Source organism: Rhinolophus hipposideros (genome assembly GCF_964194185.1).
Source record: "Rhinolophus hipposideros genome assembly, chromosome: 3".
Classification (NCBI taxonomy): Eukaryota; Metazoa; Chordata; class Mammalia; order Chiroptera; family Rhinolophidae; genus Rhinolophus; species Rhinolophus hipposideros.
Window position 1 is genome coordinate 85,600,122 of NC_138049.1, and position 14,072 is coordinate 85,614,193.

Below are 14,072 nucleotides of genomic sequence, written 5' to 3' on the forward strand. Positions count from 1 at the left end.
TGTTTCCATGTCTTGGCTACCATAAATAAAGCTGCAATAACCATCAGAGCACATACATCTTTACGGATAAATGTTTTCAGATTTTTTGGGATACCCAGGAGAGAGATTGCTAGGTCATACGGTAATTCTATTCTTAATTTTTTGAGGAACCTCTACACTGGCTTCCATAGCGGCTGCACCAATCTGCATTCCCAACAGTCTATGAGGGTTCCTTTTTCTCTAACACTTGTTATTGCTTTGTTGATGATAGCCATTCTGACTGTTGTGAGGTGATATCGCATTATAGTTTTTATTTGCATTTCTCTGATGATTAGTGATGTTGAGCATCTTTCATATGTCTATTGGCCATCTGTATGTCCTCTTTGGAGAAATGTTTAATCAGGTCCTCTGACCATTTTTTAATTGATCTATCCTGGCCTTCCATTGGTTATCTCATTTCAGTCTTCTGAGAGTTAGTTCATGTTGTTCTCTTAACTTGAATCTCTTTTCTTTCTAGGAACTTTTACCACTCCTTTCTACTTCAAGCAAAAAAGAAAAAAATATATATTTAAAAGTTAGTTTTAGTTCTTGAATTAGGAGTCTACATGGTAGGGGAAAGAAAATCATCCAGTTTTCTTGCTGTGTCTCTTGGTGTCCCCCTAAATACTATTTTTCTTTTTTTTCTTATATCCTCTGCTTGGCTAAATTATTGAACTTTGGGGATATAAGCTTGTGGAAGAAAAAGGGATTCTGTAATAAATATGGCCAAAAGTAACCTCATAGAGTGATGTACTGTGTTGATTTGTATCATTTCTGCTGTCTGTCTTACTGTCTCCTGTGACAGTGGACCATTGTAAACCCACCTCTCTAGTGGACAAGATACTCTGAATGTTGAAGCATCAATAATTTACTAGGGCTTTTGATGAAGATGAAGGGTTGAATACACACATTTTTTTCTCTATCTTTAATTAAAGTAATAGTCAAATGATTAATAACAATTATATAATAGTAATAATAATAATAGCAACAACAACACTAACAAAACAATAAAAACAATAAAACAATAAATACCTAACATGACACAAAGAATGAAAGGAAATAACAGCTTCAAAATTTTGGAAGCTGAAAAGGATACTGAATCATAAAATTACAACTCATGATATATATGAAAGAGACCCCCCTTATGTATACAATCATATACACGCATACACACCTGCATACACACACACACACATGCACATAGGTACCCCAAAGGCTCAGGAAATGATAATATCAAGTATTTCTGAAAATGGAGGGAGGTGAATTGCAGGTAGAACTAAAAATGGAAGCATGGTTGAATGATCCTTTAAGAACAATGAAATCCCACTATCTCTTCCTCAACTCTGTATAGCCACGTATACTTCCCTCCTTCTACCCTGTCAGAAATCTAAAAGTTTCATATCGGGAGAAGAGAAAGCTGAGGATCTCTACACTGGGAAGAAAAGGCTGAGCTGTATTAAAACCATGGGATTTAGAAAACATTTACCCATGCTAACGCCTCCTACATTTTTCCCCTCTCTGGCCTCTATAATGCTGTCAGCCAGTCCTGTACACTACAGGCACAGAAGATCCATCTGTGAGGAATCCTGGGGCATCCAGAGCTGTCCAGTAAAATGACTCAACCGGGCCATATTATAGTGAAGCTCAGGCAATGAACAGTACCCACTGAGAGCTTATCAACTTCCATATGAGCTGACAATCAGGAACCACCAAATAGGAAAGCTAAAGATCAACCAAAAACCTTAGAAGAAACCTATATAAGGCATGGAGAGGAGGACTTGCGAAAGCTCTGTCATTAATGCCCTCAGAGAGACATAGCCCTGTTAGACCCTGTATCAGCTATGTTCCTTGGTGTTGGGTGATGGGTCATCAGTTCCAACTTAAAGGCAGCACCTGTGGATACCCTCCTTGTAGATACATTCCAGATCATTATTCTTGGCAATCCCTGCATAAACCACCCCAATCTCATTCCCAGGGTCTGTAGGCTTTTTCCCTGTCTGTTCTAGAGGGCCTTCTATCACAGTTGTATCTACCCATATGCTTAGAAGTAGCTGAGGGAAAGTTGTTTATATGAAGTATGGATGGAGTTGGGTTGTGGTTTGAAAGTCCACATGTGGAGGCATGAGGCCCCCTACATGACCAGTCCTCCATAATGCCTAACATAATAGATGTTATAGACCATACTGATGCTTAACACTAAAATTTTGATGCTATAAACAAAAGGAAGATCTCACAAGCTTTTTGAGAGTAAAGACTCTACAACCACTACCACCTCCAACCAAAAAAATATGTCACATGCAAATGATGAGAATCAGAATGGCTTCAAATATCTCACTAGTGACAATGAAATCAAGAAGGGAATGGAACAGAGCCTTCACCAGTCTGAAGGAAAAAAATTCTATACATATATATGCAAATTATCAATTACATAAGTGAATAGAATAAATATAGTTTTAGAAATTTGAGGTCTCAAGAAAGTTGTTTCCCATGAATTCCTTCTCAGGAAGTTATTGGATGATGTGTTCCTTTCAACAAAGGAATAAACAGATATGAAAAACAACAAATCTATACTGAAACAAAGAAGGCTCTAGGAAAGATATATTAAAGAATATGAAAATTTCAATGCGTGTGAGTGTATTTTAGAAGTGATTTTGACAACTGGAGATATTTGGAGTTCAGTATTGCAATAAATTTATAAAAAACTAAGCAGTCCCCCTCCCCCCAGAAAAAAGAAAGAAACATAATTTGTAACTCTAGGACAAACAAACGTTTGGGCAGGAAAAGGCAAACAATCAGCATATTTATGGTTTGGCTGTGAATCTTAATATCATAAACATGGACTACTGATTTAACCAAAACTGTAACAGAAGATTAAGGGGATCCATGCTTCTTAGAAATCGAGATGGGGAGTGGGTGGTGTGAGAAGTGAATCCTCATCTTTCACAGTGGGAAGTTAGTAAGTAATGCTGGAATCTGCAAATGTGATATTAATATAACTGTGGTTTGATGACTTGAACTCATAGAAATACAGAACTTTAGAGTAAAAAGATTTGCCTTTGGAGTGTTCTGGTTCTATGCCTTGCACAACTACGAGTATGTCATTCTTTAAAACATATGAATAAATAAAGACTAAATAAATATATAAATGAAAATTTTACAGAAATTAAGATTTTAAAGAATTACATCAATCATAGATAACTGGTCACATCCTCTTCTCTTCCTGCCTGACAAGATAAGAGTATAAGGAAATGTTTGTATGTAGTATCTTTATTTGCCTACATAAATGTCAGTCTCCCCAAATCTTGCTGTGCCAGCCATTTGTCCTCTCTTGAAACTGTGTCTTCACAATTAAGATTTGAAGTTAAGACAGTACCACCCAATATTTCCCATGGAACTAAGTACTAATGTTATATCTAGTAAATATCAAATTGTGATTTTTCTTCGTCTCCCTTCTTTTGACAATAAGTTAAGACCTTTCATCTTCACAGACACGTCTGGTCTGTGAAGATACCTAACTCTGGACCCCCAAATACTTTCCTTTTATGAACGTAAGTGAAGCCATGATAAATGAGGACTAATCTCCCATAGAGATAGGCTTTTAATATTGATATGCATTTAATTGTTTGCAGATTTATTTTCAATGGATTTTGACAAGGGTGACGTTGAAAAATGTATGATTGTCAGGCTGAAATATGTTTTATTTAATTAATTTCAGTTTTATTTTCAGGGTGACCGTGGGCTTCCTGGTTTTCCTGGGCTTCATGGAATGCCAGGATTAAAGGTTGAAGAAATCTGATTTGTTTTTGTTAATTCAAAAATGCTAAAACAAACGAAATAAGAAAATAAGTTCAGCAATGCTATATTTTATTTCAAATTGGAAGTGTTGCAAATATATTATTACTACTCATCTATCAATTGTAATATTTGAAGTAAATAATTAAGATTAAAATCATAGTTCACATAAAGCTTTTCAAATTTTCTTTAAAACTCGCAGTGATATAAATCTCAAAATATTTAAAAATTGATGAGTAAGTTTTACTGTATGGAAATTCTCTTAATTATAAGCTCTATACTATAGTCTCTGTTATAGTACCAACTGTTCATATTTTTCCTTGTTTTTCTTTATAAAGCCTGGAAAACAGGACTTTTATTAAAAAAAACCACTTTAAATTATTTTATTTTATGTTGATGATGACATATTAACTTTATTGTTTAATTGTTCCTTTTTCTTTAACCTATGTGGGAAATATTCATTATTTACTAAAATTTAGTATTGCCTTTTAGGGTGAAATGGGCCCCAAAGGAGATAAAGGATCACCTGGATATTATGGCAAAAAGGGAAGTATGGATCACAAAACTAAGTATCCATGTTGAACTTTCAGTGTAATGGAAACAGATAACTTGAGTCTCAGTCCCATGCCACCACTATAGCAATTAGTTTTGTTCACCTTTCCCAGAGGATTTATTCAGAACAATGTAAAACAGAGGTGACTGTTATGCATGGTGTTCTGTAAGAATACATTGTTTTATTGATCATTCTGAACTTTTAAAATATTTACAGAGAAAGATTCCTTGGCAGTGGTAGCTGCTTAGCAGGATGTCCAGTGAGAATCAGTGTATGGGACTTTCTGCTTCTTTATATTGAAGGAAGATTATATTCTCTGTATATTTGAAATACACATTGCCTTTTAATTTTTCCAAGATGTGTATGTTTAGAGTTTGTAGTAATTCTGCATCCATCAGTATTTTCAATGTCTTCTGTTTCGTCCACTGCCCTGGTAAAATAATGCTTTACTAATAATTGCAGGGCTAACACAAGCTGTAGTTCCATGAATTCTGTCCCTACATAATGAGGTTAATTTATTCACTTTTCTATTTAAGTATGAGTTAGACTTTTAAAACATTATTGTAAGGTTTGTTTTTCTAAGTGCTCTTTTCTAATACAGGGTGCAAAAGGTGAAAAGGGGAATGCTGGTTTTCCTGGCCTTCCTGGACGTGCTGTGAGTTTGATAGAAAAGTTCTTTCACGTTTTACTTTAAATAAGTATCTTATGGTATCTTTCTTTAAAAAAATAGTGCAAATATATGTTAAAATACATGTATTTGTTTTTCAGGGAGAACCAGGAAGACATGGAAAAGATGGATTAATGGGTAGTCCTGGTTACAAGGTATTTACAAAAAGAAAAAAAAATGATTTCTGTAACTTATAAATGAACATTAGAAAAAGGTACCAATATTTGACTTATTTACATATGACACTGATATAAAATTAATGAGCTTTACTGCAATTTAGAAATGGTATTAAATTTCTTTTGAGTCTATTGTGAATTTGTGTGTGTTAGAAATAAAATTTCTATGTATGTATGTATGGCATGAGGTAAAAGTCAAGGTTCACTTTTTTCTATACGGAGATTCAGTATTCCAGCACCATTTATTGAAAAGACTATCTTTTCCCATTTAATTACATGAGCATTTTTTCCAAATATCAATTGATCAATATCTGTGTGGAACTTCTTTTGGACTCTTGGTTCTGTTTCAATAATCTATACCTCTGTCCTTCCTCGACAGCACGCTCTCTTGATTACCATAGCTTTAAAATAAGTTTTTAAAACAGATAGTAAGTACTCTGTTTTTAAATTGTATTGGGTATTGTAGATTCATATACATCTCATATTATCTTTGGTATCAACTTGAAATTTTTTACAAAAAATCCTACTGAGGTTTGTTAAATAAGCTTTTTAATTTGGAATAATTATAGATTTATACAAAAGTTGCAAATATATTACAGAATTTTCTTAAATGCTTTACCCAGTGTCTCCTGATACTAACATATTACTATGGCACATTTGTAAATAGTAAGAAACTATTATTGACAAACTGCTGTAGACTGAACTCAATACTTTATTTGGGTTTCATTAGTTTTTTTACTGCTGTTCTTTGTTCCAGCGTCCAATCCAGCATATGCCGTATTGCATTTGTTTGTTATGCCTTCTTAATCTCCTCTGATCTGAGATAATTTAATAGTCTTCTCTTGTTTTTCATGACTTTTACAGTTTTAAAAAGCATTGGTTAGATATTCTGTAGACTGTCAATCTGGGTTTGTCTGATGTTTTTCTCATGATTAGACTGTGATTATGTTTTTTTTTTGGGGGGAAGGGAAGGATAATACAGAGGTGAAGTGCCTTCCTCATCATATTAAAGAGTATATGTTATTCATGTCAGTAATTATTGGTTTTATTAACTTTGACAATTGGTATGGTACTATCTGCCAGGGAAACCTGACATTTTATCATACAGTTACAGCTTTTTTCTTCCTACATTCTCTTGGGAAGCAAGTCACCAAGTCCAGCCCCTTCTGAAGATAGGGATGGGGGTGGAATTAAGTTCCAACTCTTAGAGAGGAGGTTATCTACGTATCTTTACATTTATTTGAGGGGAGTTGCTGTGGTAATGATTTTGAGTCTTTCAATCTTAGAACATGGAACATTGTTTCACTTGTGTAAGTTTAATTTATTCCAGCAATGTTTAATACTTTTCAGTGTACAGATCTTGCATGTCTTTTGTTTAACTTATACCCACGTATTTTATTATGTTTTTTTCATACTGTTTTGAATAGATGTTTTAAAATGCTATTTTTCGTTTTTTGGTGGGTTTTTTTTTGGTAGTGTATGAAAATACATACACTACAATTTGTTTTGGTGTATAGATTATATATCATATATCTTGTAATATTGCTAAGCCCACTTATTGGGTCCTGCAACTTTCTTTGTAAATGTCTTGGGATTTTCTGCATAGATGATCATATAGTCTGCATATAAATATAATTTTCTTCTACTATGCTAATTTAGGTGACTTTTATTTATTTTAATAGTTTTATTGCATTGACAATGCAATGAAATATCAAATAAAAGTGGTGAGAACAGACATTCTTTTTTTATTATTAAAATTTATTGGGGTGACAATGGTTAGTAAAATTACATAGGTTTCAAGTGTACAACTCTGTAATACATCATGCATATATCACATTGTGTGTTCACCACCCAGAGTCCGTTCTCCTTCCATCATCATATATTTTACTCCCTTTACCTTCTTCTACTATCCCTCCTCCCTCCTTACGCTCTGGTAACCTCTACACTATTGGCTATGTCTTTGAATTTTTGTTTCTTTATTTGTTTGTCTTGTTCTTTTGTTGCTTTCAGTTTTATATCCCACATATCAGTGAAGTCATATGGTTCTCAACTTTTTTTGTCTGACTTATTTAGCTTAGCATAATAATCTCAATATCCATCCATGTTGTTGCAAATGGCACTATTTCATCTTTTCTCATGGCAGAGTAAGTATTCCATTGTGAGTATATACCACATCTTCTTTATCCAATTATGTATTGAAGAACACCTTGGTTTCCATGTCTTGGCCACCATAAATAAAGCTTCAGTGAACATTGGAATACATATGTCTTTACGGATAAATGTTTTTCTAACACATGGCCTGTGTTATAGGAAATACTGAAGGAGGTTGTTCAACCTGACACAAAAAACACACACAAAAGAATATGAAACCATAAGCAATATTACGAACAGATAGACAGAAGCAGGAAATGGCAACCCAACACAAAATAGAGTACTATGCGCTTAAACATAACATAAAGGGTAAAGAAAAAAAAATATTGAAAATAAAAAAAAGAGAGCGTATATTTTAGCCTTGTTTCTGACCTCAGATAGAAAGCGTTCATTTTTCACCAGTAAAAGTTGTTGGTTTTACATAAAAAAATATTCATCAGAATGAGGAAATTATTTTTATTCCTAGTCTCTTCATGGATTGTCCTCTTTTTAATTATAATTAGGTGTTGAATTTTTTCAAAAAAATTTTCTGCACTTGAGTTAATTATACGATTTTCCTCCCTTATTTTCTTAACATGATTTATAACAATAATTGCTTTTTGCAATATTGGGATAAATCCCAATTGGTCATCATATTATTGTTTTTTTATATTTCTGGATTTAACTTGGAAATATTTTGTTAGGAATTTTATATAAACTGTGGTCATGAGGAATATTGGTCAGTAGTTTACTTGTGATATTTTTGTATAGCTTTGGTATTCAGGTAATACTAGCTTCTATCTTTTGAAACAATTTATGTAGAATTGGTATCATTTCTTCCTTATTTGTTTGGTAGAATTCACCAATGAAACCTTGTAGACCTGGGCTTTTTAGGTGTGAGCAAGATTTTAGTTACTGATTAAATTCCTTTTACTTAGAAAAGGAATTTACTTAGAAAAGGAATTTACTGTTTACTATTTACATTTTCTTCTTAAGTAAGTTTTGGTGATTTATGCCTTTCTAGGAATTTATCCATTTCATTTAACTTTCAAATTTGTTGGAAATTTTTATTTATAATATTAAATTATTCTTGTCCTTTTAACATAGAATTTATAATGGTATTTTATCTTTCATTCCTGAAATTGTATTTTGTAATGATTTTTTTATTGGCAGTTACAATTGAAATCAAGCACCTGAGGGTTTTTCCTCATCTTCCCCTCTGCCATCTGCCTGATGCTTTTGTTTTTGTTGAGTAGTTCTTTAATAACTTTCTCTTATTTCTTATGTGAAAATTGTTCTGCTTAAGCATTTTATCTTTCTCGTAGGGTGAATAATAATAAACTACATTTTCTTAGAAAATTAGCCATTCCTTCTAGATTTTTCAAGGGATTTGTGTATTATGCAAATTCCTGTCATGATTTTAAAAATGTTCTTTCTGTTTCAATGACTATTCTCCCTTTGTCATTATTTACTTTGAATATTTATGCTTTTATTTTTCACTTTTTTTCTTGATTTTGTGAACTTCTGTATCCTCTATTATGTTGGCTTTTATTAAAAAATCCAACATTGTAATTAATTATTCACTTCAGTGATTTTTCCTTTTTTTCCTTTTATTTATACTACTTATTTCTTTTTTCTTTTTTTGTATATTTTTTTGTAGCTTTTATAATTGAAAATTGAATTAATTGATTTTCATTCTTTTACAATTTTTTTGCTCTAGGTAACTCATAACTATTTTTCTGAATATTATTTCAGTTGAATTACCTTGATTTTAATGTACAACACTTTCATTAATATTATTGTTGGAAATTCTTCACTTTTGGCTTTATTTCCCTTTTTTAAGAGTGTTTAAAAGTTTTTTTTTTTTTGGATTGGAAGGGCTTTAATTTTTTGATTCTATTGTCAATTTCTGGCTTTCTTGCACTGAATCGGATAATGTTATTTGTATAATTTCTTCTTTATGAGATTTATTATTTTTCTTTGAGCAATTTTTTCTTTCACTTATTATATGTTCAATTTTCAAGAATGTCCCCCGTGCATATGAGAATGTAAATCTCTTTTTCTTTGAAAATGTGCAACTCAATATATCTTTGCAAGATATACTTTACTGAAGATCTTGTTTAGATATCCTATATACTTAGTTTTGGTTTCTTTGACCTGACTTAGATACAGAGTGGTGTGCTAGTCTCTTCTTAGTGTGTATTCATCTGTTTCTCCTTCCATCTTCTGTTTCATGAAAGTGTTTTTTATTTTGTTTGTTGCATAGATAGTCATAACTGTTACATCTTCATTTTTTAACTGTGGCTTTAGCATTACAAAATGTCTTCTTTTTTGTCTCCTTTAATACATTTTAGCGTGAAATTTAAATGATACCTAGTATCTATGTCACAATTAATGAATTTATTCTATTTTCCCCCTTTCATTCTCCTTTTCTTCATCTGTTTAATCATTTTATTTCTACTTTTTCAGATCACACAATACTTATAAACTATTTTTCTAGTCTTTCTTCATCTTTGTTTTAGATCTGCAGATAAATATATTCAGTGTTCATCATCGTCCCCTTGACCAATATCCCATAGTTGTAATATGGGTTTGACAAAGCTCCTTCTCTAATGTGTTCCTTAGGAAGGGCTTGTGAATACAGTATTCTCTGAAATCTTATATTTTAACATATTTTTCTATCTTCTTGTTACTTGAGTGACAACTTGGCTAACTATAAAACCCTTACCTCACTGTTTTTCCTTAAATTTCTTTAATATGTTGCTCCACTGCTGTCATATATGTTGCTGATGTCAACTTAATTGTCTTTCTTTCCTTTGTAATGGCTTTGTTTTTGTATGAAGCCCAGAGGTTTTTTGTATTATGGTTTTTGTTTTAACTTTATGATTAAACTCTAATAGCATAATTTATGTCTCAAAATTCAATTCTTCTCCTGGGTATTTGCCAAAAAAATCTGAAAACATTTATCTTATGGATAACATCAGAGATATGTGTGCTCTGATGTTCATTGCAGCTTTATTTACAGTGACCAAGACATGGAAACAACCAAAGTGTCCTTTGATAGATGATTGGATAAAGAAAATGTGGCATATGTGCATAATGGAATACTATTCTGCCATAAAAAAGATGAAATAGTACCATTTGTGACAACATGGATGGATCTTGAGAGTATAATGCTAAGCAAAATAAGCCAGACAAAAAAGTCTAGAACGATATGATTTCACTGATATGTGGTATATAAAACTGAAAACAACAAAAGAACAGGACAAACAAATGAAGAAACAAAAAGTCATAGACACACACAATAGTTTAATGGTTACCAGAGGGTAAGGGGGGTAAGGGGTGGTAGATGAGGGTAAACAGGATCAAATATATGGTGATGGAATGAGAACTGACTTTGGATGGTGAACACACAATGTGATACATAGATGATGTATTACAGAATTGTACACCTGAAATCTATATAACTTTACTAACAATTGTCACCCCAATAAACTTGAATTAAAAAAAATCAATTATCCCCAAATCCTTTCAATAAGTAGATTCAGGGCTTCATTTAATTCTGGAATGTCCTTTTAAATTTTAGTTTTAAAAATAACTTTTAAAAATTGTTTTGTTTTCTGTCTCAAGACTCCAGTTATAGATATGTTGAGACTTATTTAACTGTCTCTACCTCTGCCACTTTTTGATCCTTTTTATCTTTGCTAAAATTTCACTTTTATTGGCTATGTTTAGTTTCCTCCTTAATACCTTTTTAAATTTTAAATCTATTCTCCCTTGTTTTCTAGTAATATAATCATAATATCTGAGATAATTTTGTCTTTTCAGTTTATTTCCTGAATTAATTTAATTCTTATTTCATATATTCCTTTTTGTACATCTGAAAAATGCTTGTATAATGTTAATTCAAGCTGCAGCATTTTGTTGCAGTTCTCTTCTGCTTCATGTTTATTTTTGTGTCAGGGAAATTTACTGAAATGTTTTGATTCTCTTTTCTATTTTATCTTTTAATAGTTTTGTTTGGATTTTGTCTGCCAATTCTTTTTCAGTTTGAAATGTCATGTATATTTAGACTTGCAATAATAGGCAGGGATGTAAAATTTTCTGTGACTCCCTTTTTATGTATGGTGAAGTTAGAAGTTTTTTTAATCAATGGAATTATTTATTGGGAAGGGTTAAGTATTTCTTTTGAGGAGGTGGGGAAGTGAGAATTATAATGTGTTCATTTAAGATTCTTCTGACACATCCATGAGTAGATGTCCAACAGGTAGTTAGATCTAGATAAGGAGCACCATCTTATTTTGAAGGGGAATGAATGGGATACTGAACAGAGTTGGAAGGGATTATCTTAGGTTGTATGAGGGATACCTGTTTCACTGTGAAAAGAAAAAATAAAAAATAATGGATGGATGTAAATGCAGGTCAAGCGTGTTAGTTTAGCGGTAGTATGTTTGCTAGTATGTTTGATTTTTTGTTTTCTCTAAGAAAGTGGGAGTTGTCCTTTGTTGAGAGAGGGGACGAAAACGTTGCATAACTTACTGGCTGGGTAACTTTATATATCTATGGGGAAAATGTGACAGAGTGGAGATTAAGGAAATATAGAATCTGCATTGAAGTCTAGTTGAAGCTGGAAGTTAAAAATCTGTGTGACTGTTGTACTATTTTTTTTTCCTTCCCTTGGCTGTACTTAGAAGCCCAGGCATGGGTCTGAAGAGGCTTTCAGTTTGATTTACTCAATATTGGAGTTTGCATAAGCAAGTGAAGGAGATGAATAGATAAAGGGGTGACAATTTTAGTTGGAGAGCAATTGAAATACTGAAATGTGTTTAAACTGGATAGGAAAAGAACTAAACACAGGAGAGGACAGATTATAACAAAAGATATAATTTATTGTATACATACTACATGCCTGGCTCTTTCCCCGGCACTTTATATGTACTTTCTCGTTAGTACCATAAATCATTATGAGTTATAAGTAAAAAAAATTACCCTTTTACAGGTGAGGAAACTAAGGAATGGAGAGATGAAGTAATTTGCCCAAGATCATGTAGCTATAATTAAATAAGTAATGAAAATTTCTTTCACCAAATTGTTGAAAAACCATGTGATATCCAAATAATCTTTTCCAAATTTAGAAAATGGTAATTTAACTATTGACTACAGTTTTTATGACATTTTAACTAGATTAAAATATGGACCTTATTTTTTAAAATACTCATTTCACCTAAATTATACTGCCAAACCACAGCAGTACAAATATAAAAATAATGTTGAAGTGCTAAAACATATAATAAAAGTAAAGGATTGTTAAAACACAAATTTTTCAGTGGCAATAGAGTAGCCGACTTTTATGGATCTTCCCTTCTGTGCCTAGAGCTGTGCAAGGCTCTTTCACAAAGGCTCTTATTTATGTATTTTTTTTATTTAAAAAAATACCTATGAAATTAGGAGTATTAATGTCATTTAGACATTAAGACCAGATTAAGAGAGATTAAAGAATTTACTCAAAAGTGCAGTCAGTTACATGGCAGAGCTAGAATTCCAGGCCTGGTCTATGTGAGCCTGTGTATGCCTGATGCCTTCCAAATTTCTGTCTGTTTATCTGGTCATCCAGGAGAAGCTTCCCAACCTTACATCTTCAGTGTAACCTCTGGCATGCTAGAGATTTGTTTGCATACTAAGAATAAACCATGCAGTAAGATCAAAGTCAAAATAAAGTGTTTACCATGTTTCCCCGAAAATAAGACCTAGACAGACAATCAGCTGTAATGCGTCTTTTGGAGCAAAAATTAATATAAGATCTAGTGTTATTTTACTGTAATATAAGACCGGGTCTTATATAATATAATATAATATAATATAATATAAATATAATATAATATAATATATAATAATATAATATAATATATAATAATAAATGTAATGTAATATAATATAATATAATGTAATATAATATAATATAATGTAATATAATATAATATAATATGGTATAAAATACCAGGTCTTATATTAATTTTTGCTCCAAAAGATGCAGTAGAGCAGATTGTATGACTAGGTCTTATTTTCGGGGAAACTGGGTAATAACAAGTGAAGAGCTTCCTCAAAATTAAATTATATTGTAATGGTCACACATCTTCTACCTGATTTTGAGGGTTGCTATGGCCACAAACTAAATTACTCGCCTCACCCTTTTACTTTTTGTGGATATCAAGGACTACAGCATGAAAGGAGATACCCATGCAATGCAAGTTTATATGTTTGTTTTTAGTTAAATTTCCTTCTTAAAAATAACTGGTTTATTGTGGAATAAATCATCTTTGATATTAGCTGTAGAAATTAGGTTGAGGAATAATGTTTAGCATGACATTTTCTCATTTTTTTATATCAAGCAAGAAGTTAGTATTTGTAAACAAGGGGACATACTGTCTCACATACAGTCTAACATTCTATTCAGCACTATTCTAAGTGATTAAAAAAAGAAAGAAAAAAAAACCTAATAGAAGATGTGTTTTCTGCCTTTAAAGAATGTGCAAGTCAGGAAAACAACACCTACATAAACAACACACCTGCTGAACAACCTGGTTGTGGGGACAGAGCCCCAGAAAGCAGTTTCCAGGCTCTCGGCCTCATAGAAAGGTGCTGGCTCGGGTAGTAAATGGCCATCAACTGTGATCAGATGGCCATCAGCTGTGGCTAGTTGGCCGTCAGCTGTAACCCATAAGCCACTGGCCACTTA

The 14,072-nt window shown here is 32.3% G+C and overlaps 1 protein-coding gene across 4 annotated transcripts in view; it reads left to right on the top strand.

Annotated features, from left to right (window-relative positions):
* COL21A1 (collagen type XXI alpha 1 chain) overlaps nucleotides 1-14,072 on the top strand; it is a 153,923-nt gene that overhangs the window by 98,548 nt on the left and 41,303 nt on the right. For 2 of the 4 annotated variants that reach the window (XM_081036182.1, XM_081036179.1), the window contains 4 exons: nucleotides 3,746-3,799; nucleotides 4,303-4,354; nucleotides 4,963-5,018; nucleotides 5,132-5,185. In XM_081036182.1, the coding sequence (XP_080892308.1) occupies nucleotides 3,746-3,799; nucleotides 4,303-4,354; nucleotides 4,963-5,018; nucleotides 5,132-5,185 (216 nt within the window). Of the gene's footprint in view, nucleotides 1-3,745; nucleotides 3,800-4,302; nucleotides 4,361-4,962; nucleotides 5,019-5,131; nucleotides 5,186-14,072 lie in introns of all 4 variants that reach the window. The other 2 variants (XM_081036180.1, XM_081036181.1) reach the window with 1 other exon arrangement.